At 42.2% G+C, this 27,042-nt stretch overlaps 1 protein-coding gene across 1 annotated transcript in view; it reads right to left on the reverse strand.

The window, feature by feature from the left end:
- Nucleotides 1-937: 937 nt before the first annotated feature.
- The window catches only part of LOC124545534, a 57,041-nt gene continuing 30,936 nt past the window's right edge, over nucleotides 938-27,042 (reverse strand). The window contains exons 2-3 of the mRNA XM_047124482.1: nucleotides 20,265-20,834; nucleotides 938-1,173 (exon numbers count right to left, since the gene is read on the reverse strand). Of these exons, the coding sequence (XP_046980438.1) occupies nucleotides 1,060-1,173; nucleotides 20,265-20,834 (684 nt within the window). The 3' untranslated portion in view covers nucleotides 938-1,059. The remainder of the gene's footprint in view (nucleotides 1,174-20,264; nucleotides 20,835-27,042) is intronic.

The following is a 27,042-nucleotide window of genomic DNA, read 5'->3' on the forward strand; positions in this document are numbered from 1 at the left end:
ATATAATATACTTAATGAATAAATACAAATTTATATGCACAGCAACGGGCTTCAGCATATATATTAATGCTGTTGATGGATGTAGGTCCCCTCATAGCAGTTTAACTGTATTCATATTTATATTTACATTTATTATTTATAGGTTTGTGTTCATGGAATGAATTTCCTTAGGTGTGAAGAGAAGAGTCGCTGTTTTCAAATAATCTCTGGTTGCAATGCAGCCTTGGGGTCTGTACCCACATCAAGCATATACAAACAAATGAGTAAATCTGTCTGGCTACAAAATTTAATTATGAATAGAAATGATGTATTGATGTAATCTGTTAAGGTATTAGTAATATCTCTTAATGTCAATTAAAGCGCTCTTCTGTCAGCAGATATGAGAATACGGAATTCATTTAGTTTACCACTACTTTTTAAAGCGAGAAGGATTGAAGCTATTAATGACCATTTTCTTTCATTGTGAAAATACATTTTGATAATTATTAAGAATTAATATCGTATATGAGTTCTAGAAAGTGTCAACAACGTATTTCTATGAACACACGGTCTCATGGTGATATGTACTGAGAAAAGTTTTTCAAGCTTCCAGCAACATCAAGTGATCAAAAGTCCATGGGTTTTCTGCCGATTGCTCCTCGGCAACTGTCAAGTGGTGACTGCCGCGTGATTGCAGCTCTCCCTCTTATATAGTCGACACGGAGCGGGAGTGAGCACCAGTGACGTCGTAGGAGGACAGCAGCAGCAATGACCAGAAAGTCGCCATTAACAGTAACTGAGGAGCAATTGGCTGAAAACTCGTGGACATTTAACCATTAGACGTGGCTGGAAGTACGAGAAAATTTTATCGACAATGTATAGGTTTTCTTGTATATGTATCAAATGACCATGATGGCATCTTAATGCCAATCATTTAAAGCAACAGTGGAATCACATATTGTTTTATTTTTCCACTTCACGACAATTTATTCTAATTCGCTGTTGATGCTGAGACCTAAAGCACTCCGCGACGAATGCTATCACTTAGTTTACACACAAACACACGCTCACACACACAATTTAAATATGGTCAAAGGCATTGTGCGCAGTTTCAGTACCACTTGGCTGCCACACGTAGTAGCTCCAGGGTGCAAAGTGACTGTGGCCAGCTTTCATCGTAGGGCCACGGTAAACCTGTAACAGGAAAAAATTACCATTGCAATAACGATAACAAACACTAAGCCACTTCATATTTCTTGCGATTCAGATGGAAAACAAACTGAAAAGGAAACGACATATAGATACTTGAAGGCAGCTATTCTGTCAGCTCTGCACATAATCTGGAAACGCGATAAACGGTGATCTTTTGCACCACACACGGCTTTTTCATCCCCTGGACGACGCGTACAATATCACAGGAGTATACGCTGCTAGTCTGGATGTATTAGTACAAACTGCGAACAACTGTAACTGCTACAATGGAAGCCTCTAGGAACATATTATGAGCTAAAAGAGCTGAGATTGATGAAATCTCATGATCGTGTTATGAAACAATGATGTTCTGAAACCGAAGAGTGGAGGACACAGTAGAATAAAATTTTGGCACCAAGGTTCATCAATACAGAACAGCCAATTAACTGGATGACAAAACAAAAGTCAAGCATACTGTCATCAGATATAAAATAAGAATATGGTAATTACGACAAATTCAAAAGTAAATTACGAAAATCGATTACTTATCTACAAGTTATATTATTATCTATATACAGCCACTGAAGTATCAATGTTCATTGTAGAAAGGAGTCAATTGTTACAGGCACAGAGAGGCATTACTTTTTTGATTAAGATCACTGAGTTCATGTAAGTTTAAACACAAACAGTAGTTTAACTGTAGAAACAGTAGTACTTTTCAGACGTAGAATCTTTATCACAAAAGCATATATTAGAGTGAAAGTACACTTTTAATAGATTGTGCAATACTAATTTCTAAAACATGAGGTTTTCTTAACTCATTCCATGTACAAGAAAGTTCTCCTTAAAGACAGGACCCACCAAACAAGATGAATGAACACACTTGTTACATAGAATCAACTTGCAATAGCTTCTTCAGAATCAGGTGATATTGCGAATAAAAACGGAACTGCTGATTATGAAGTAACTGATCGGATTAAATATATGTACATATATATAATAAATGAAAAGCACCAGTTTGTTGTTATTCATTATAGTGTTGTTCTACCAAGAACCGACGGAAGATAAAGGAGCGACCAAAAAGTTCCTGTTCGAAGGCCACGCTAACCCATGCCTTCATGACGACGCTTAGATGCGCGAATCGCAGTCGCGCTGAAGCAACATCTTCAACCGGAAACTTTTTGATTCTCTCTTACTATATTATCCTGATCAGAATACGCTCATTGACAAAGATGTTAGTTAAGCGCTATTTATTGTTGATTACTCTTATCGTTTCCTCTAACTTTTCCTTTTCGTCCATCTTTGTAGCAATATGTTTACTGATACATGGACTTCACCCATGTTCACTGACCTGCTGGTTTCATCTCCTTATCACTGTCTCTTGATAGAGTTTGCCGCAATATATTAAAGGTGCTTTCATTTTCTCATGCATGGTTCGCGTTTCTTACAGATGGTGTAGTCCTACAGAAAATTAAAGGAAGCTAACGTGATGGCTATATATATTGGCATCCAGTCACACGATTTGCTCATTACTTTCTCATCGTCGGTTTTCATGAATAACGTCAGAAATGTATAGGACCTACTATAACGTAAATTTGGACCATCATGGCTAAGATGTTTAACAGAATATACTTACAGCTCTGTACACACTAAAGTAAAGGGAAAAGCCAAATAATTCAATGAACTTATTCCTTACTATGGCTTAAATAAATCTTGTTCCAAAATAAAAAGCCCATCACAGACCCTATAGAGTTTCTGATATATAAAGAGTAAGGCTGCTCAGACGGGCCACGCCAGACATATCCAGAATGAATGAATATATTTAAGTGCCGTTTCTGCCAAGCTATAGCGCAAAAAATGGTAAATTTTCTGACATTAGCAAGTACTTTACATTGTTTATAGTCAGTGAATTATGACCGATTTTTTTTCTAATGGAACTATATACATTTTTCTGTGGCATTTGAACGAAGTTTCTAAGAGAAGTTCAACGGCATACCACGTATGGAACGTGATCAAATAATGTCAAGGTAACAGCGCTGCAAATAACAGTCGTGCGGTCGTCAGAAGAGGTCCCGCAGATGTCTGCCCTATTATACCAAACGCAGCCTTGTGTTTACCTGTACGCTTGAAGCACATCAGTCTGTGTTCTGCTGTTGTAGCAGTCAGATAACTTGCTCTTAAGGCTATTGAGAAATTTGCAATGTATACGACAGTCGAAAAAGTGAATATCGTTTACGGAGAATGTCGCCGAATTATTAAGGCAGCGGTGCGGTTGTATGCTGAAGAGTATTCAGAACGTACCAAACACTCACGATCTGCCTTTGAGAATATTACAAAAAAATGCAAGAAACTGTAAGTGTGGAAAATAAAATATGCCAAGGAATAAGAGGAGCAACTGATGGAAGAACTGAAACTAACACTTCAGCAGCAGTAACACACAATGCAAACCTCACTAAGACGCATCTCGGAAGTACGAGAGGAGTCAACCAAATGAGTATTCCGTGAATGCGAAATTCCGTTTCATTCCACTGCACGTACAGCTTGATGGAAATGACTCCCAAAACTAAATGCAGTTCTCCGTAGGTCACCAACGAAAAATGAAAAGAGATGCGGTATATTTATGCAAAACTTCATTTAAGGAAAAGCATCGTTTACAAACTATGAGCATATCAGACATCGCCGTATGCACTAATCTTTAGCCGAAATTCGCGATGCCACAAAGAAGTGGATAAAAACAACCCTCTTGGTCTGTCAACGTTTGGTGCGAGATTTTCAAGACCGGCCCCCTGGTCCCTGTTTTATTGATGGAAGTCTAAATACATTCGGTTATGTTGAGTTCCTAAGACCTACTGGTGTTGCAGTTATTGGAAGACATCCTGTTGGACATAACGCAGTCAGCGTGGTACAAACATGACGGATGTCCCTCCCATTTCGCACATGTAATGACAGACCCTCGTAAGAGAACATTTAGAGAGCACTGTAACTGTCTTTCAGGAAACGCGAACTCGTCTGCACACGCACCATACTTAATATTTCTGTTGATGTTGGGTTGTTTTTGGGGAAGGAGACCAAACAGCGAGATAATTGGTCTCATCGATAAGAGAAGGACGGGGAAGGAAGTCAGCCGTGCCCCTTCAAAGGAACCATTCCGGCATTAGCCTGGAACGATTTAGGGAAATCACGGAAAACCTAAATCAGGATGGCCGGACGCGGGATTGAAAAGTTGTCCTCCCGAATGCGAGTCTGTATATGTAGAAAATGAAAATGTCTATTAAGAAACATTAACGACTCCCAAAGGCATGAAGTACCGCCGCTCCTTATGCAAGCAGTTATTCGGCTTGACTGATAGAGTTGTTGGATGTCATCCTAAGAGGTATAGTGCCAAATTCTGTCCAATAGGCGCGATACGTCGTCGAATTTCCGAGCTGGTAAGATGGTGCTGACATTAATGCTACAAACGTTCTCAATTGGGAAGAAATCCCGCGACCTTGTTGGCTATGTTAGGGTTTGGCAAGCACAAAGACATGTAAAAGAAACATCCGTCACGAGCGGGAAGGTGTTATTTGTTGAAATGTAAGACCAGTATGGCTTGCCATGAAGGGCAATAAAAAGGATGTAAAATACGGCGATTCACCACTGCGCTGTAAGTGTGCCGTGGAGTCCTGCTGTGAAATGAAATGCCACCCACGACCATCAGTCCTTGTTGTCGGAGCATATGGTGGGTGATATTCAGGTTGGCATCACACCACTGTTCGGGACGCCTCCGGACAGGTCTCCGCTGGTCGTCGGAGCCTGGAGTAGAGCTGTCTCTAGTGATGAGTCCCATTTCGAACTGAGCCCCGATGACACACGAACACGTGTCTGGAGAAGCCCCAACCACCAGTGCTGTACCAACCTGTCACCTGGCATAAGGCCCGAATGTCAAGAGTGATGGTACGGGATGCTATTTTATTTCATAGCAGGATTCATTTCTTTGTAATTCGCGACACCCTTACAGTACAGCTGTACACCGACTATATTCTACACCCCATTATGTTGCCCTTCACGGCAAGTCATCCTGAGCTTACATTTCAGAAAGGTAATCGCTGCCCACACATGGAGAGAGTTTCTACTGCCTGTCTTCGTACATGGAAAATCCTGTCTCGGCCAACAAGGTAGCCAGATCAGTCCACAGTTGAGAACGTTCGGAGCATTGAGGGCAGGGCCCACCAGTCAGCCCAAGATTAAGGCGATCTAAGGCGCCAGCTGGACGGAATTTGGCAACATATCCCTTAGGAGGACACCCAACAACTCCATCAGTCAAGCCGAACAACTGCTTGCATAAGTGTCCGGGGTGGACCAACGCTTTAGTGACTTACCCAATTTGTGAAGCTCTTCCTATTGAATATATCATCCAATTTTTCTGAAAGTGTAATCATTTGTTTGACGGTATGTGTACGTCACATCTCCGATTTCGTCCCATTCGGTTAATTCCTCCGTAGTGCATCTTTCTTTCTAGAGTGCACTAATCATTGCAAAAAGCGCATTCCCCTCGGAGATTTAAATGTACTGTAATCATATAGTTATCAAATATTTGAGATGAACTGGCAGATGGATAGTCAACACCAAGGTGTCTTCTTGTACAACTAATAAAAGTGGAATGAACATTTTAGCCAACTGGTCAACACGTTAATTCAACATGCTTGGACCTAACAGTAGTTTCAAGCTATATTGACAAGAAAGTAAAAGTGTTATCACAGTTGCGCATTTCCGTTCAGCGTTGTCCCATGAAGTAATATCGCACGCTCGCACTCAAAGTTCGAGGAAAAGTTTAACACCACAGAAATGTCCTGTTGGTATACATGCACAGTGAGGCCTCGTTAAAGCTACTCAGAATTTTTTACTTTAGTTTTGTCTTTTGTTATATTTTCTCGCTGTAGCATAGAACCCAAATATATTTGAAACAAATGTAACACACACACACACATATGAGACGTATGACATATCCACAATTTTTATCAGACTCTATGGATGTCACAGCAGTTTATAACGCAGCTCTATACCCCGAAATAAGAGATTTAAACACGAGAAACCTAGACCCACCCTCTACCTAAAAATATTGCGATACGGAATCAAACAAGGCCTAGATATGTTTTTGTGGAATCTGCCTACCCATGTTGTTTATGTAAGTACGTTGAGTTTCAGCTGCAGTTGGTAGAAAATATTAATGACATATCTCAGTTATGTTTATCGAGCAATATGTCAGGCAAAAATGCAGGCCTGCCAAACATTGGTACACATCACTCTTCAGAGAAGGATAGGATATTCCTCACGAAACGTTACTGATCTCTGCCCTGCTGAAATAAAGAAGACGGAGCTGCCTTAAGCAGAGGTAGTAGAGTTGTGCTCTAAAAACTCCGGGATGTACCGGTTGCAGTGCAGACAGCATCTAATAAATGGAAGTTGTGGTCGTACATTATACCCAGAGATGCCCCAAACATTTGGGTTCTGTCCGCTTTGGCACTCCAATTAGCGCTGATTATACTCCTACAGCCGACCATGCCCGCCTTGTCTTTCAATTTTAGCACATTTCGTGGATGTCTCTGTGGCAAGCTTCAACGTCAACATTGAGGAAGGTCCTGTGGGGATACACGAGGTGGGAAATGTAGTACACAGGTCTGTCACCTCTCGAAGCAACAACAACTCTGACTCGACTGGCTCGTTCTCAGCGAGTCAGATATCTCGAGAGCCTGTTGGCCAGGTTAATACCCAAAGACACTTGGTATTGACCATTTGTGACCTACCAAATGTTAAGGAATTCAGTTTTAGGTGGATTTTATAATCAGACTCCCTGACGAGAATCCACATTTATAACTTTTTAAAGGTAAGGGATTCGTGGTCGCTTAGTATTTGAACTACTCACGGCTGTGTTGAGAAAATGTGGCTCAACGTTGTCACGGAATCGAGCGATGCATGCCCGTTTTCATATTAGTGAGCTAAGACAACTGAAGTAACACTTACAGATAGTGATCCTCCGGTGAAATAGCTTAAGCATTGCCAATTTAAGCGAAATTTTAAATAGACACCAATTACAATTAAATGAATAATAGTAAATAGTAAAATATTATTATCTGCTGCTAATAAATTGATGTAGACGACAGCACAAATCCATTTAATTCAGTCAATACCATGAAAACATATTCTACAGCAATTCCGATTAAAAGATACAAATTTGTAATTAAGACTGCATAAATCTGCGTAATCAGAATGGTAGTAAACTCCACAAAAATCAGTAAATCGTCACTAGTTCGCCAAAATAACGAAGTCTCACGCTCTGAAATAGGCTCAAATAATCCCAGAACAGCAATAATTCACGTGAAAGTTCACTGAAGCACATCTTGTGATGATCGCTGTAAGACGACATCCTATGTAAAGAAATCACCTTGACAGGAGCACGCGCAGGGCCAATTTCACACTGTGCTCCAGAGATGGGACTGTCTCTGGTCTTCCACCGGCCGCTAAGGTGACCATGTGACCGGTAAAATCCTTCCGTTGGGGGCCACAATGGTTGCTTTTTTCTCGTGGCCGCTTTTCGCGTCCAGTGATAAATTAAAGCATACCCCCAAAAAAATTGAATCATATGTGTCGCTGAAGAGCCAGTAGGATCATTTGAAGCGGAAAAGATGGACGATTGCGCATGTGATGAAGCGCTTTCGACATCCGCGTTAGCTTATAAGTTATTGTAAATTAAATGTTATAAATAATTCCTGGACTGTGAAAGTGAATGTCTCGGCAACGCATTATCCAATTGCAACAAACAATGTGTCTACGGACACGTCTCATAGAACCGTATCAGACTGTGATAGTAGATTTACTGAATGTATTCACATATTTAAATGAGAGGCCGAAATGTGGATTTTCCACAATTATAAACAGCTTTTCTTACTAAATAAATAGAGAAACATTAAAAGCATCGGAAGTACTGTAAATTTTAGTAGGAAATTTTTTACGTATAATTTAAAAAGTTGTTTGTTCATGTTTACACTTATAATTTCAAAAACGGACGAAAACCGTAGAAATTATTGTTTATAAATAAACTATGGTAGATAACAACTAACAGCATAATATTTCTCAGAAGATTTCATATGTGAACAAAAGGTTAAAATTAAGAATTTCAGCAGTTTTCACGTTCAGTAGTTTAACTGAATTGAGTGGTGCTTGACCGAGCTTTTCTGGGTGAACAGCGGCAATTTTGAGGGGACTCTACGTTCGGATGCCGTTGGAGGCGGTCAGGCTGTGTTAGGAGAAAGTTTTATCAGATGAGCGACGAAATTGCTGCTAGTTCGCGTGTGTGAATTATTCACATTTCCTACTTTCTGGCGGTGTCCCAAAGAAACGTAGCCAAACTTTTAAGTCCATCCACATTTACGTGGGCCCATTGAAATGTCTGTGATGTACAAAGTGTGGGTAAATCACTTCGTACAGTATCACGCGGGGGCTCCGAGATGATACAGAGCTTGTGAACCGTTTAGAACTTTTTCTTTCGTCACGTTGATAAGAGAGATTATATTTTACTTCGTCATACACACGACATGCACATTCCCACACAACCCGTATGGTCGAATCGCTCGCACTTAAAGTTCACACTAACTCTCGCTCATGTTCTGTCACTTCACTCCACTAACTGCTTTGCAACATCGAGTGTCCCCTCTGCCACGTCTCGACACGAGGTTCACTGTATCACACCTCCACACCTAGTCCTCTCCCCACCCCTCTCTAAATTTCGAGAAATTCTACCTTGCTTCGAAGAACCACTCCACTACTCAGAATGTCCGAGAGTCTCACCACCCGTGCGAGTAAGAAACGTTTGCTCCTCCGCTAATTTTCGTGATTTTTTAAAACTTATAAAGTGTACCACCATTTGCATAATAATAAAGTAACAGATTGGATATATGTTGCGACTAAACACGATATTGTATACATAAGAACCTAAACATAATTAATTAAACATGTTCTGGTGCATATGCGCTTATAACAAATAATAAAGAACACACATTAAAACATACGAAGCACGAGTTTGGCCTGCTCAATTCATACGTCTTTTCACACTCAATTTATTTATGGTTTAACATCTTATGGGTCAGTTACCGTTTTTAATTACAACGATTTTAATACTGGCCAACATTACTTTTAGTTAACATTCAGAAACAGTTAATAATGGTGAGCGATGGCTGGAGGTGAGAATTCTCATACCATTGTGTTGTGTGGAGGATGCTATGATCTGACACGTTTAGATAATAAAAAGATATAAAACCCAATACTTCAGTAAACAAAATATGTGTCATGGATGGTAGCTAGAGTCTTGAGCCATCATCCAACACTTCGGTTGAAGTGTTCAGCATTATGGATTTGCAGCGACTATTGTAAACATATTTGACTAACTGGTGCAGTTTTTATGGTACTTATAAAATGAAAGTGTTAATAAACGCATCTCAGTGACGCAAGCACACTGATATATTTGAGTTTGTCGGACTACATAAAATCGAATTATTATGGAATTATGAAGTCTTTCAGTATGACCATGTTTCTGTAAAAGCTACCATCGTAGTGGACAAGGGCTGTAACCCACACTGGAGGTCTGTAACCTGCTACCTACTGGTGGGGAAAAACCCTACTGCTAGCCGGTTCCCTGTCGATGCCTGTGGCCCATCCGAAAAGTCTCTTCAGCCGGATGTCACTCTCATTATAAATTTTAAAACTTGTCTATGCCCGATTTTTGAGCGTATGCATTACGTTATAGGGTGCGGCATTGACACACGCGTGAATAAAATAGCAAAGGGTCCCTCCGAGACCATCCAATTCGGCAAGATCCTCGGTGTCACCCACCCACCTCTGTCGAGCACTTTTAAAAACCTGCCTGCACAGAGAGAAACCGTGTCGGAGTCCTAGGCGATCGGATGCTGTCGCTCCAGCCCCTGCTAGCGGGCCGGCGCAATCGGAGGAGTGAGTGGGGGTTGCCTACAAGCAGGTGCATGGGACTGCATCACGGTTTGTCTCTGTACAGGTAGAGTTAAAAGTGTTCAGCAAAGTAGGGCTGACTGCATCTTGGACAGATGCTTTGCTGTTTTATTCATTCTCATGTCAATGTACCACTCACCCACGATCACGCCACATGGTGCAAAATGGGAGGGTTGAAAAAGCTTAAGCATTCTTTGTTGCTCTGTACCAAATTCAGATTTCGTCGAATGGTTTTAGGCGGTCTGTAATGTTTTCACCCAGTACACCAGAGCAAAAAGCGCGCTAGCACTGATGTCCAGAGGGATGCGATCACATTCAGTTGGCTTTGTGGCCCACAATACCTCTACGGAAGGACTGAACCCTCTGCTGCTGTTAGCAGGGTCAAATGTGGTCATGGACATCGTTCTCTTGCTTATCGCACTTCAAACTTTCGCCTTCGACCACGAAACGCGAGAGAATTAACGCCCCAAGGAAAAGGGGGTTCTAGTGACGCCCTTTATGCCACACCGTGAGCCTTTTCCGTGTCAATTCTGAGTGTCGATGTGTCTCAAATGGTTCCTCGGCCACAATTGGGAAACCCCGTGATTTCACCGCTATGCGTCAAGGTTCTGACCTCCGTCGCAGAGGAGTCCTTTTTTTCGCACGTGTCGGCACCTTGCTGTCTGAAGCGTCGACGAGCCGCAGTGCGACATCGCGGGGCGCCAAGCTTTTGTACAATCCAGAAGAAGGCGGTAGCGAACCAAATTTGAAATTTTAGTTGCCGGCCGGAGTGGCTGAGCAGTTCTAGGCGCTTCAGTCTGGAACCGCGCGACCGCTACGGTCGCAGGTTCGAATTCTGCCTCGGGCATGGCTGTGTGTGCTATCCTTAGGTTAGTTAGGTTTAAGTAGTTCTAGGGGACTGATGACCTCAGATGTTAAGTCCCATAGTGCTCAGAGCCATTTGATTTTGAAATTTTAGCGTGGCAACTGAAGACAATTACATAGTTTTGGAAAAGTTATACTTGCACTTGCGTTGCGCACTGTAGATAGGATTACTACTACCTGCTTTGGCTACCAGTTTTAAGTGTTAAGAAGTCTTTTCGGAAGGTTTTTGTCTCGTGTGTTAACTTGTATGGAGAGGAACGTGGGCCATAAACAGTTTGAGACGCCCATTATACCCGCTGGGCAGAACAGGTAATAGGATTGTGGAGAGGGCCAAGGGTTTAGGTCAGTTTCTGCCTCTAATTGTCATTTATCGTAATTTAATAACCTTTACAACAGAAGTGGCACATAGCCGAATCTTTACCAAATGCAACTCTTTCACAGCTGAAGGAGTCCAACAAGAAATCTTAACAAGATAAAAATCCATTTAAGATAGAAATAAAATACTTTAAAGAAGCAACATACGCAAGGTGCAATACCAATGGCTGAGGGCCACAACTAAACAATTTTTTAAAAAAAAATCTTTAAAGGCACAAGGCCGCAGTGTTTAAGCTTGAAAAATAAATTTAAAAATTAAATTTGCAAAATTTTATGAAACAAAACAAATAACCATAAGCCTCAAATTTAATATAGCTGACAACAGATAATAAAACACTGGTGGCACTCAGAAGTTCTCCAGAGAGGTCGGTCTGCCCTCGTTCACTTAGGTGAGACAGGTGGTGAGCCGAGCTATACTTGATCCGTCGGAACCCAAGCAGAGGACAGCCACGGACCGACCGACAAAACGACTTGCTTCCCATCAATCAGTACATGAGAACTAAAACCGGCAGTGTTACAAACATGATAGTCCACAATGGAGTATGTATTAGCTGTCACAATTACACACACTGCCTGAAATTACGTTAGTGGCCAGGGCAGGTAACCGGAACACTAACGGCCACAAGACAGGAAATTCCACCGGTGCACTCAAATCGTAGTCGACCAAAATAGTTAATTGCATCCCATGGCGGCTAAATCTCAGCAGTAGAACCACTCCATGTTGCTCACCAGAAAACCTCCCCAACAGCAAACCACCGAAGCGAACCAACACAACGTGAACAGACATGACTTGGGTAGTTGAAACCACTACGCGACTTTGAGTCCCAGGTCGGTCAGCACGAAGCTCGTGGCGATCGGACAGCTCTACGCACGCTCCGACACTGCGCAGGGGCTGCCAGCGGCCCCAGCCGACTGCACCGCGCGCGGATCACTTCGCTGTCCGCAACAACCGACCGACTCACTCCAGACGCCTTGCCGGAAACTAGATGCTCCAAACCAAAGATGATACACGGCGCAAATATCGATACACACCACTGCTGCCACACGTAGAAGAACCACGACATAACTGCGACAAGGGCGGGAAACCAAACACAGATGTTCGCGAAAACGCGTAGTTGGGAGAGAGCACGGCTCACAGTTCAGGCAAGAAGAGAACAGAAGCCTCTGAAACGTGGTGCTACAGAAGAGTGATAAACATTAGATGGGTAGATCATGTAACCGATGAGGAGATAATGAACATAACTGGCGAGTCAAAATTTTGTGGCAGAACTTGACTAAAAGAAGGGATCCGTTGATAGGATACATTCTGAGATATCAAGGCATCGCCAGTTTAGTGCTATTATGGAACTGTGTGGTGTAGATTGCAGTAGTTATTCAGAGATAAAAAGGCTTGCACAGGATAGAGCAGCATGGAGAACTGCATCAAATCAGTCTTCGGACTGATGACCAAAACAACAGCAACATTGTGTCGTCGCTTTGAAATGCTAATCATTTGCCTATGCCTCGCTCTCTCTCTCTCTCTCTGTGTGTGTGTGTGTGTGTGTGTGTGTGTGTGTGTGTGTGTGTGTTTCTGTGTTGGCTTTGTGGCCCACGATGTCTCTAGGGAAGGACCGAACCCTCTGGCGGGTGTTAGCAGGGTCAAATGTGGTCATGGACGTCGTCCTGTTATTTACTGCACTTTAAACTTTCGCCTTCGACCACGAAACAGCATCAACACCCCAAGGAAAAGGAGGTCTTAGTTAATTGGATGATAATAGTGAGAGAAGGGCGAAGGTGAAAACCTGTGCCGCCACATAGTCTAATCGTCTCAAAGAGATACAAGGGGGTCACCGAGTTTAGCGTCTCCTACCGACGGACCGATCACCATCAACAGTACCAAAAACCCTCACTGTATGAGACGCTGTGGAGAGGATTGGAATTTAATCCAGGACATTGGGGCGAAGACTGACGATCAGGAACTTGACGTCACCACCAGTCCATTGCAAATGTAAAATGCTGGTACATTAATAACAGGTGTAACTGCCGTAATGTCGAATACAAGCATGCAAACGTGCACGCATTGTATTGTACAGGTGTCGGTTGTCAGTTTGTGGGATGGAGTTCCACGCCTGTTACACATGGTCGGGCAACACAGGGATGGTTAATGCTGGTTGTGGATGACGCTAGAGTTATCGTCCGATGATCTCCCATATCTTCTCAATTGAAGACAGAGCTGATGATCGAGCAGGCCAAGGCAGCATGTCGACACTCTGTAGAACATATCGGATTACAACAGTGGTACGTGGGTGAGCGTTATCCTGTTGGGAAACATCCCCTGGAATGCTGTTCATGAATGGCACCACAACAGATTGAATCACCTGATTGACGTACAAATTTGCAGTCAGGTGCGCGGGTTTGGGTTCGATGGTATGCAGGCCACAGGGCGTCTGGCTCAGGGCTGTCCCTGAAGTAATCGATTTGTAGAAGCTCGTTGAGTCACTGAGGTGTTAGTTGCTGCTCAAGTTGTTGCTGCAGATGCAGTACAATGGGCGAAAGCCATATGTCGAACACAGCGGTCTTCCCTCTCGGTAGTGCCAAATACGAAAGTGCAACATGGACTATGGGAAAATCGGAACAGAAGAGAATCGAAGCATTTGAGATTTGGTGCTACAGAGGAATGTTGAAAATTTGGTGGACTGATAAGGTAAGGAATAAATAAAGAGGTTCTGCACAGAACTGGAGAGGAAAGGAATATGTGGAAAACACTGACAAGGAGAAGGGACAGGTTGACGGGACATCTGTTAAGACATGAGGAAATGACTTCCATGGTACTAAATGGAGCTGTAGAGGGCAAAAACTGTAGAGGAAGACAGAGATTGGAATACATCCAGCAAATCATTGAGAACGTTAGGTTGCAAGTGCAACTCTGAGATGAAGAGTTTGACACAGGAGAGTAATTCGTGGCGGGCCGCATCAAACCAGTCAGAAGACGGATGACTGAAAAAAAAAATCCTGCCAAATCTTTCTGCAGTATCGCAGAAGGAACATCCAGCTTCTTGTAGCACACTTACACAGCCTAGTTAAAACCCAATGAGACGTTGATAGCGGCATTCTTCACTAACACCACCTCTAATCTCACATTAAACTAGCGCTCGCTCCCGCTACAGCGCGTATTTAAGGAAAAACTGATTTCCATGCTGATAGTGGCGCTACTTACGCCACTCTTATACGACTGGAGCGAATCTGGAACAGACACGGTCTTTCAGATGTAGAAAAACGCCTGCCAACTTTCGTTTATGTTGTACAACTCTTTCTTAGAGTGGCGATTTTTTTCCGTCAGTATATATCGCGCTCTACGAGAAATATTGTGACATCTTGGGGAATATTGAAAATATCCTTGCCGATCGCCGACGTACTTTGTTGAAGTCTCCCATTCCGTTTGTGTTGGCTGTTGTGTTTATCTACTAAAATGAGTTCAAAACAAGGAGAAAGATTGTTTACATTAGAATGTAGCGAAATGTAAACATCACTACCGAAACGGCACTAAGGAATGTTAGGGCGGCTTGATATAAGAAACGGAAAATTTAGAGCTATTCTCGTGCGTTGTTGATCAGCAAGTTCAGGGAGCAGTAGCCTACAAGTGCGAGGCGTGATTTTTTTTTTTCCAATCATTCTTTAAGAAGAAGATAGGGGCAATCTTTTCAGTAACGTATTATTTATTTCGCACAGCATCAAATTTCATAATATGTTGTCGTGAGTGAATATTTTACTTTCATCCACCTTTCTTGTGCTAGAAAGTGTGTGTGTGTGTGTGCTAGAAAGAGAGCAGAGAAATTTCCAAAGTGCAAGCGTCTTCATCGTCCAAATTTTCGGACCTGAATGAATGTTTATTAAAGAGTCTACCAAGAACTTAAATAACAGTGCACAGTTATACTTTATGGTTATATTGACCGTTTAGGGAACGGTTCGCACCGAAATTCGTGCAGGTCTTACTCTTACTACGTAATTTTCAGGGCCACTTACTAAATAATTTTCAGGGCCAGAATATTGTCAGCAACTCTAATGAAATGTAGTTATTTATTATTGTGGCTAGGCCAACATTCTTTGTTTTTTATAGTGGTATCTGACTACTGAATCTCGTACGAGACAATTAAAATACTGTTGTTAACCCTTTTACTTTTCTGGTTATGAACTTCTATTCTAATTTTCACAACAAACTAATGTTGTAAACCCAACATTTTGGTGGCATCGACATGATGAACCCCGCAAGTAACATAATGGGGCATTAATATTTCGTAGTAGCTTCTTCGTGTAAGATTCGCGTCTGGTAATTGTGTCATGCTCATTACGCCTAAAATCACAAAAATCGAGTCGTCAACAGTAAACACTTTAGACAGCGCCGTTGCCGTAAAGACAGCACCGTTTTGGTGTGACAGTCCTGTTTTGTAGTTCACCCAAACCGAAAGTCAGTTTTGTTATATCCTAGCCAGTAATGCCACCCGAGCTTGCTGCCAAAAGGTTCGCAGCATCAAAGTCCGGACGCCGTCCGCATAAGCAGCGCCAGCGAGACAGGAAATCGCCGCAAGTCTGCGCGCGCCACCGCTGGCTTCTGGTTTCTTAATCGCTGTAGTCGCGAGCGCTAGGACAGTTCTGCATTCGCCGCTCAGTTGTATACTCGCCACCGAATTGTGTACTTGCTAGTCAGTTGTGTGTTCATCGCAGCAGAGTTGTTGTTTGTCGTCAGCCGACGCTGACCTAGCCGCTCCGACTCGAACTAGACAGATTTCTGTAGACACAGAGTTCACTACTGTGTTGCTGTATCTTCGTTAATAAAGATAAGTACCGACTTTTACTTAATCAGAGTGTTTGGGTTTTCATCTTTCTGTTCACTGTTCCAGCGGACCGGTCGGCCCGCTATTAAAAGTGTGGCGGTGACTTCGTAAGCCGTTTCTACAGCGAATTGTTTGTCGCTACGAACACCGCCACAAAAAGTTTGTTCCAACTCACAACGCTGCTGACATCTTAACTTCTACCAAGCACAGGCGCCGGTAGCGGGCACAGTGCGCGTTGCTCTCGCCACCTCGAAGGCCAAACCTCGAGAAAAACTTTGCGTGCCGAACAGCTTGGAGACTGACCATCATCACAACACCGCCGGTACTTTAAAAGCTTGCGTGCAACGCAGTAAACACTGAAAATCTAAAGAATATTGCGTGTCGCATTTGCTCGTCGACATCCAAAAAATCTTAACCACATGTGCTGGTATTCCACAGTAGTGTAAATCAGTGCAAAGGCGGGTTTCTTATGAAAGTAATATACAATACCTGAAGCATACGTGTATCGAATTTATTGTTAAAGCAGAAGATACTTACAGCACATAAACAATCATAACGGAATTACATAGTTTCTTTCATGACACGAATAAGGCGTTTGCATTTCCTGAATGGAAATTTGGTATAAAGGCACTCCCTGTCTTCTTGTCTAACTGCATTCCAAGCACTTTGTTGAATCTACATTCTTCCTAATTACCCCAAAAAGTTCTGATCGGCATTGCTTTTTTTTAGGTTTTGCAGCAATGAAATTGTCGCCGACTCTTCTCGTACCGCTGTTTTCAGTTCTCATACGGCCTCAGATTGCCTTCCATTGTGATAAACACGCCTTGCATGTATTCCCCAAAGATTTTCCACAGGTTTTAAATCCAGGCTCAGGCCAGAGTAAGACATCCATATCTTTATCCTCAAACCACATTTCTGTCGTAGCAGAAACACGCACAGATGTATTATCTTACTGAGATATTAGGGTTTCGTCTCCCGCGTCCTCATACATTCTAATCCACTCTGTCTTTAACATCTTGAGTGTATATATTTGAGCTCATTTTAGTGTTCAACCAAGCAATGCATGATTTATCCCTAGTGCAGAAGTCTGCCCAAATCACAACACTTCGATCACCAAAATTGCTGGTCGTTCTTACCTGCTGCGAATTAAATCTGGTGATGCTGCGGAAATTAGATTAGGAAATGAGACACTTAAAGTATTAAAGGATTTTTGTTATTTGGGGAGCAAAATAACTGATCATGGGTGAAGTAGAGAGGATATAAAATGTAGACTGGCAATGGCAAGGAAAGCTTTTCTGAAGAAGACAAATTTGTTTACAACGAGTATAGATTTAAGTGTCAGGAAGTCGTTTCTGAAAGTATTTGTAAGGGGTGTAGCCAAGTACGGAAGTGAAATGCGGACGATAAATAGTTTAGACAGGAAGAGAATAGAAGCTTTCGAAATGTGGTGCTACAGAAGAATGCTGAAGATTAGATGGAGAGATCACATAACTAATGAGGAGGTATTGAATAGAATTGGAGAGAAGAGAAATATCTGGCACAACTTGGCTAGAAGAAGGGATCGGCTGGTAGGGCATATTCTGAGGCATCAAGGGATCACCAATTTAAAATCGTAGAGGGAGACCAAGAGATGAATACACTAAGCAGATTCAGAAGGATGTAGGTTGCAGTAGGTACTGGGAGATTAAGAGGCTTGGACAGGATAGAGTAGCATGGAGAGCTCCATCTAACCGGTCTCTGGAGTGAAGACCACAACAACAACAGTATTATTCAAGGATTTCTAATAGCCCTTGTGTTTTTGCCTACCTGATCCTCTGCTGCCTTCACCATTTCATCTCCCAGACGTACCTATTCTTCTTCGACTGTGTTCCTTTCCCTTGTACATGTGAATCGTACCCTAATGCTCCCTCTGAAACTCTCTACGACCTCTGGTTCTTTCACTTTATCCAAGTCCCATCCCCTTAAAGTTTCTACGTTCTTGCAGTTTCTTCAGTTTTAATCCTTTAAACTGTGATCATCTGCCCATGGAAATATCTTACAAATTAAAATGTGGTTCCGAAATCTCTGTCGTACCATTATATAATCAGTCTGAAACCTTCCAGTGTCTCCAGGTCTCTTCCACGTGTACAACCTTCTCTCATGATTCTTACACCAATTTTTTGTTATGATTAAATTATGCTCTCTGCAAAATTCTTGGTGGCTTCCTTTTTCATTCCTTGCCCCGAGTCCATATTCACCTACGAGTTTTCCTTATCTTTCTTTTCCTATTGTCGAATTCGAGTCCCCCATGACCATTAAATTTTCATCTCCCTTAACTATCAGAATAATTTCTTTTATTTCATCACACATTTCTTCAATCTCTTCGTCATCTGTGGAGCTGTTTGGCGTATAAACTTACGCTGCTGTGGCAGGTGAGGGCTTTGTGTCTATCTTGGCTACAATAATGTGGCCACTATGGTGTTCGTAGTAGTTTTTCCCTGTTCCTGTTTGTTTTATTCATTATTAAACCTACTGATGCATTACCCCTGTTTCATTTCGTATTATAATCCTATATTCACCTGACCGGAAATCCTGTTCCTCCTGCCACCGAACTTCACTAATTCCCAGTATATCTAACATTAATCTATCCATTTCCCTTTTTAACTTTTCTGATTTACCTGCCCGATTAAGGGATCTGTCATTCCACGCTCCGATTCGTAGAACGCCAGTTTTCTTTCACCTGATAACGACGTCCTCCTGAGTAGTCCCAGCCCGGAGATCCGAATGGGGGACTATTTTACCTCCGGAATATTTTACCCAAGAGGACGCCATCATCATTTAACCACACAGTAAAGCTGCATGCCCTCGGGAAAAATGTCGGGTGTAGTTTTCCCTTGCTTTCAGCCGTTCGCAGTACCAGCACCGCGATGCTGTTTTGGTTTATGTTACAAGGCCAATTCAATCAGTCATCCAGAGTGTTGCCCCTGCAACTACTGAAAAGGCTGCTGCCCCTCTTCAGGAACCACACGTTTGTCTGGCCTCTCAACGGCTACCACTCCGTTGTGGTCGCACCTACGGTACGGCTATCTGTATCGCTGAGGGACGGAAGCCTCCCACCAACTGCAAGGTCTGTGGTTCATGGGGGGCGGGGTCAAATCAGTAGAATCACAGAATCACCTACAGCGGGATTCACAAACGCTGTCCTCGATGCTCTTGTCAAAGCGAGTAGTGTGTGACAGGAATATACTTAAGTCTTTCTAAGGATTTTAATACTGTCGACCGTAAGAATCTACCAAATTTGCAGTAGTAATAAGGAATAAGAGGTGTAGCTGACGACTGGGTCTGATCATATCTAGCAGGTAGGGTAGGAAGCACAGAGATAAACTGGAAATCAGGAAAACCTTTTAGTGTAGAATCACGATCAAAATCAAATAAATTAATAAAAGAGTTCCTAGGAATAGAGTATTAAGGCCAATATTGTTTCTCACACACACCTTAGTTATAGGGAAGTCATAGGAACAAATTTTCTTTGCTGATAACAGCAATTTTATAATCGCTGAAAAAACAAGAGAAAATCTTGCAGAGAAAGGGAAATAAAATCTCAGGGAAGTTCACAAATGGTCAATACGCAATAAAACTACACTGAACGTAAAGAAAGCACATGCCTTAAATAACAGTTTGAAGAGGCAAAATGACACTTTTAAATGAAGTGGAGATGATAGCTCTGTAGACTACATTATAAACACAAAAATCCTACGAATGACTGTTGATTCATAAATAAAGTGAATAAACTAAGATACTTGCAAAAAGAATGTCCTCAGCGTGTTGTACCCTTGAAGTCCTGTCGTCGTTGCGTAACTGTCAATGTCTTTTAGTTACATAATGTCCATATGTACATTTAATTCTTAGATATAGAATTATTTCTGGAGAGCAAATACACAAAATATCAGCACAGTTTTCAGACTATATAAAAGAGCCTTAAGAACAATAATCAAAAATAGTAGACAGACTTATCGTATAGATTTGTTATGTCTAAAATTTTTATATCTAGCTATGTTAAAGACAAACCTGCATTGTAACTCTGCCGACAGATTTTTCTTCATTATCCGCTCCGAAACCTGGATGGTAACCTAGATTTCCAAAAATGGGAGCGCCACTTCCATAATGAAAATCGCCAGAACCAGGCAGTTGCATCTGGTTTAGGCTGCTACTGTATGCCTCCTGAGTATTTCCAACATCATAGCCAACCAAACCACTTGCTGGAACGTGGAGTGTCTCAGGGCTCGCGCCTCCTTGTGAGCTCATGGCGTGGGCATCTAAAGGTTTTACATGGAAACCACTTTGCAGAGGTGACACTTCAGGGCTGGGTGCAATATTATCGTGCTTCCCGTTTCCCAATGCAGTGTGGGAACTCAGTGCTAATCTCTTATGTAATCCTCTGATGGGCACAAAATGAGCACCAGATCTGAGGTACTGTCCGTGAAGGAAGGGGGGCAGGCTGGGCGCGCTGTGAAAGCCGGCAGCTGGGGTGTGGTACACGGCCTGTCTGTAGCGCCTCGCGTACTGCTGGCGGTAGGCCTGCCCGCCGCACAGCTGCATTCCCACGAGCAGCAGCACCAACTTCTCTGCTGACGTCACCTGAAAATAACAATAAACTGAAACTGACTGCATAATTTTTGCTTATGATTTAGCAAACTCAGAAGAGAACTTGCAAGTTCTCTTCAAAATTGAGGTATTACAGATGGTACACACCCGAACATTAAGTAATTTGGAGAAGAGCAATTTGAAAAATTATGGGTCCATAATATGAAAAAGGGATTTGAAAATTGAGAAGCAGCGAGGAAATGTATGTAAAAATTTTCGAGATTAATAAAAAAAAGAAATAAAAAAAAAAACAGACAAAAGTTAATATACGCTACTGGCCATTAAAATTGCTACACCAAGAAGAAATACAGATGATAAACGGGTATTCATTGGACAAATATATTATACTAGAACTGACATGTGATTACATTTTCAGTCAATTTGGGTGCATAGATCCTGAGAAATCAGTACCCAGAACAAACACCTCTGGCCGTAATAACGATCTTCATACACCTGGGCATTGAGTCAAACAGAGCTTGAATGGCGATTACAGGTACAGCTGGCCATGCAGCTTCAACACGATACCACAGTTCGTCAAGAGTAGTGACTGGCGTATTGTGACGAGCCAGTTGCTCGGCCACCATTGACCAGACGTTCTCAATTGGTGAGAGATCTGGAGAATGTATACAGAAAGGCCCGTACAGGACCTGCAACATGCGTTCGTGCATTATCCTGCTGAAATGTAGAGTTTCGCAGGGATCGAATGAAGGGCATAGCCACGGCTGGTGACACAACTGAAATGTTACGTCCAAAGTGCCGTCAATGCGAACAAGAGGTGACCAAGACGTGTAGCCAATGGCACCCCATACCATCATGCCGGGTGATACGCCAGTATGGCGATGACGAATACACGCTTCCAGTGTGCGTTCACCGCGATGTCGCCAAACACGGATGCGACCATCATGACGCTATAAACAGAACCTGGATTCATGCGAATAAATGACGTTTTGCCATTCGTGCACCCAGGTTCGTCGTTGAGTACACCATCGCAGGCGCTCCTGTCTGGGATGCAGCGTCAAGGGTAACCGCAGCCATGGTCTCCGATCTGATAGTCCATGCTGCTACAAACGTCGTCGAACTGTTCGTGCAGATGGTTGTTTTCTTGCAAACGTCCCCATCTGTTGACTCAGGGACCGAGACTTGGCTGCACGATCCGTTACAGCCATGCAGATAAGATGCCTGTCGTCTCGATTGCTAATTATACTAGGCCGTTGGGATCCAGCACGGCGTTCCGTATTATCCTCCTGAACCCACCGATTCCATATTCTGCTAACAGTCATTGGATGTCGAACAACGCGAGCAGCTGTGTCGCGATACGATAAACTTCAATCGCGATAGGCTACAATCCGACCTTTATGGAAGTCAGAAACGTGATGATACGCATTTCTCCTCCTTACACGAGGCATCACAACAACGTTTCACCAGACAACGCCGGTCAACTGCTATTTGTGTATGAGAAATCGGTTGGAAACTTTCCTCATGTCAACACGTTGTAGGTGTCGCCACCGGCGCCAACCTTGTGTAAATGCTCTGAAAAGCTAATCATTTGCATATCACAGCATCTTCTTCCTGTCGGTTAAATTTCGCGTCTATAGCACGTCATCGTCGTGGTGTAGGAATTTTAATGGCCAGTAGTGTAGCTGTTTCAATGCTTCATATTTCTACGTAGATTCCCCCTACTTGAACTCAAAGCACAGAACTTTCATGTAATTAACCAAAATCTTCAGAAAAATCACACTCTGGGATGTTGCTCAACTCGGGTGTCACACTGTCTTGAATAACGGTTATATCGTCAAAGCGTCGACCCTTCATGTAAATTTCTGCACTTTGTGGTTTGGTGGTAGGTTCATACTGATAGCATTGAGTCTAATCACCCATCACCTTATTTTTTTCACGAAGTAGTTGTCCACGTCTTGCATTTCAGTCAAGCCGTAAGACGTCCACGTGTCGTCGTTTTTGGACCACAACTCCAGGTGTTGGGACAACATTTACACCCACTTTTCTCTTCCCCGAATCATTCGGGAAAATGTCTTGATCACCTGATTTACCACATCATTTACTGATGTACCACAACAACGGTGACACACTAAGGCCCGCGTCCACTACTTAACACTGCCTGCTCACAACTGTCTGGTCGAATGCACAACTCTTATTTACAGTTGTTACTCATGCTGCACTGACGTCAATTATACGACAGTAATAAAATCATTCTCGACTCCTTTTGCACAGACGGTGTGTAACGGCTTTGGTCACTTAGAAAGAATGGATGATGACAGCCTGACAAAAAAATTTCAACTTCTCTTACACAAATCCAAAAATCCAAATTTCATGGTTCACATAAGTTAGGAAAGGTCTACATGAGTAGAGTATAACGGACAAAGGCGCAAAATACAGACATGAATTCAGGAAAAATGAATAAAAAGTCAAGGGTTTTCAGAAGAAAACACAAAAGAAGAGACAAGGACATGGACAGAAGAAAGAAAAGAACAACAGAGAGCAAGAATGAAGAAGTATTAAGAAGCCAAAAAATTGAAAATAATATGATGTCATAAATCAGCTGTTTGATATGGCCATGGGTTGGCCAATTTCGAGTAATAATAATAATAAAATAATACTTTGCTCAACGTCAAATTCTCTTTCGTGCACCAAAAAAAGCGAACATTACTGAATTGAGATACAGTGCCAAGTAGTTTTTCTGAATATTTATTTATTGACAAATTTACCTTGGTGAAGCTAGAGGCGCCTCTTGCACGCATTGTTCATCTTTATATGAATTGTCTTACACTGAATAAGCCGACATACAGGATAGAAAATATAATTTCAGTAATGTATGTAATAGAAATAAGTTGCCCCTAGTCTTCTTCTCGGCAATGCAGCTCATGTGTGCATCTACCTACTCAATTAGTTAGATACAGACTGTAGCCTGCGATAGACATTAGAGCGGAGATAGTCTAGGGAGATGCAGAAGAATATGGGGAATTACTGAAATACATGTAATGAATCTAGAAGAAGGAGCGAGCGATGAAATTAGATGCTGTAGAAACAAAAGGAAACAAATAGCGCTGGAAGAAGAAATCAGTACTTTCTTCTCTGCTGGACAAAGACGTGACCACTTGTTACTTTCTCGAAGATAAATCGCTTGGATGACAATAGGAAGCAGTACTAAATTTTCTTTGAATGCAGCAAGATCCTGGATTTAGTGAAGACAGCAGAGTAGCATGTTTGAAGATGGAGGATGCTTGTTTGGGGATGCAGGATGAGCAATGTTTTGTAGGTGAGCACATCCAGGACGCTAGTTAAGAGAAGAGTTTCGGTTGTCATTAGACCAGAGGTAATTGATACGCAAGCTGAAATACTGTCAAGGGACACTGTTGACCTCGAACGCTCGAAACCGCATGAAACCATGCTTAGATTAACTCTCGAGCATAAAAACAACAGAGGTCGGCGTCATTTCCATGCAAAATTGGCACTTGTGTGCTGGCACCATCACGCGGTCGCGTCTTGTAACTGCTCTAATAAGTGCGTGATTGGTATAGCTGCAGTATGAATGTGTCTCGTGGAGTACTGAGACGCGGGTTACTGTTTAAACTGTGTTCAGGTGATAGCATGAAGAAAATTAATCCAGCGAATGTGGTCGGAATGTTAGGAACAAAGTTGCGACGTGCTGAATATGCAAATGAAATCGGGGTCGAAGGTAGATCACGAATGTGTTATACAGAGTGAGTCACTAACTATTGCCACCTAGAATAACTCCGAAAGTATGATAGTAGCTGAAAAGTTTGTAGGACAAATGTAGAATGGGACAAAAGGGGCAATAACATGAAGTTGGCTTTTTGTTGGTTCAGAGATATGAAGGTCAACTCTGTTTTTTTAAATGGGATGCTATAGTTTGGTACTTATTTTCTGATAGTGGCTATCGTGTCGAATCCAATGATGTGTAACAGTAAGGTTTTGAAGGTCAATGAAGGTCACAAAGGTGGCACGAACGTCCATTTACAGAAAGTGTTCGAAGTGATGACCATTGGTATCAGTGCAGTACTGCAATCTTCTTATCATGGACTGAGTGGAATTCCTTATCACATCGACACTTACCGAACCACATGCTCTGACAATTCTCTCTTGTATATCGTGCAAATAGTAAATATTCGCCGAATACAGCGTATCCATCAAAAATCCCATTAACGTGTAAACACCATTCGACGGTTTCGCAATACAGCACTAATAGGAACGGTAAGACTAGTATCGTCGAATCAAGCGAATGTGAATGACGTATTCCTTCGAAGAACAAGTAGAAATGCTTCTCACTTACGTAGAATGCCAACGAAATTCAGTGGAAGCTACAGACTTATACGCTGAAAGATATCCTCAACGTACTCACCCTACACCTCGTACATTTAAATATGTGTATGATAAATTGAGAACAACTGGATCATTAACGCATCGGAAACATATCTGGCAAAGGAAAGTTATTACGAGGAAACTTAAATTGGTACTCTTGCCACTGTGGTTCGAGATCTTGGGGTTAGTTCTCGTCAAATCGCAAGGGAATCTGGCATGAGCCAGAGTAGTATTGTTCGTGTTCTGCATTGCCATAAATATCATCATTACCATATCAGTCTCCATCAAGAGTTAACTAGTACGGATTGTATTCGTCGCATCGAATTCTGCCGATTGGCTCAATTTCATATTCAGAGGGATGACACATTTATTAATTTGGTTTTATTTACTGACGGGGCTACATTCACAAATCCATGGAAATATTAATTTGCATAACATGCATTGTTGGGCAACTGAAAATCCATGTTGGCTGCGGCAAGTTGCACACCAAAAACAGTGGTCGATGAATGTATGGTGTGGGATTCTGGAGGATAGCATTACAGGCCTCTATTTCATCGAAGGAAATCTTCATGTTAGGAAGTACACCACATTCGTGCAAGAAACGTTAGGTCTGTTATTGGAAGAAATACCTTTAGGAACAACGAACAGAATGTGGTATCAACAAGATGGCTGTCCGGCACATTTTTCGCTGATGGCTAGAAATGAGTTCCAGAGACAATTCCCAAATCGCTGGATTGGGCGCAGAGAAGATGCGTCGTGGCCGGCTAGTTCGCCAGACTTGACGCCTCTGGATTTTTTCTTGTGGGGATTCGTAGAGGACATTGTTTACAAAGACGTTCCAACTACACCTGAATATATGCGAAAGAGAACTGTCAGAGCATATGCTTCGGTAAGTGCCGATGTTATAAGGAATACCACTCAATCCGGTGGCACTGATATCAATGGTCATCACTTCGAACACCTTCTATAAATGAACGTTCGTGTCACCGTTGTGACCTTCGTTGACCTTCGAAGACCTTACATAATTGGATTCGTCTCAATAGCCGCTATCAGAAAAAAAGTTCCAAACTATAGCATCCCATTTAAAAAAGCAAAGGTGACCTTCATATCTCTGAAGCGACCCCACCTAGCAACAAAAAACCAACTTCATATTGTGTTTCCCGTTGTCCCATACAACTTTGTCCCACAAACTTTTCAGTTACTATCATACTTTTGGAATTATTCTTGGTGGCAATAGTTAGTGACTAACCCTGTATAACAAAATAATTCAGATATGGATAGGTCTACTGATCTGATTCTGAGGGACAAGAAGACACTGAACTTGAAGGTGGCCTATCAAGCAGTACACGACGTTCATTTCCAGAGAAACAGAAAGACTTAGTCAATAAGTACGAACTGTCTCCACCCAAATAGTCGAGACCCAGCGTATTAGAAGTGGCTGATGATAGATTACAAGAGAACATTTGTGAAGACTGTCACAATCGTGGCTTCTAATCCATACAGAAAACTAATGAGACGCTGGAAGTGCATTAAAAGTAAAACAAATTGCAGATTAATTCTAAATTATGTGTCTACCAAAAGGCGGGGAGGAGTTCGTTTCAGAGGAAACAGACTGTCGCAATTAAACTATAAAAGAGCATGTAATACCTTAGTTTGATAGAGCAAGGTCGAGTGCATCCACAGTTCACTATTGGCATCTGCAAGTGTGGGCACTAGAAGCATCTTAAATTGTTGGCTTCGACAGTTCCAAAGCTTCGATTTCTGTTATCGGCAATCTTAAGGCTGAATATAGTATTTGATCCAAACATGTTACACTGGTCCGCAAAAATAAAGCAACAAACCGCTATTTCCCTGTCCCTTGTCT

Source organism: Schistocerca americana, chromosome 8, assembly GCF_021461395.2.
Source record: "Schistocerca americana isolate TAMUIC-IGC-003095 chromosome 8, iqSchAmer2.1, whole genome shotgun sequence".
In the NCBI taxonomy this organism is placed as follows: domain Eukaryota; kingdom Metazoa; phylum Arthropoda; class Insecta; order Orthoptera; family Acrididae; genus Schistocerca; species Schistocerca americana.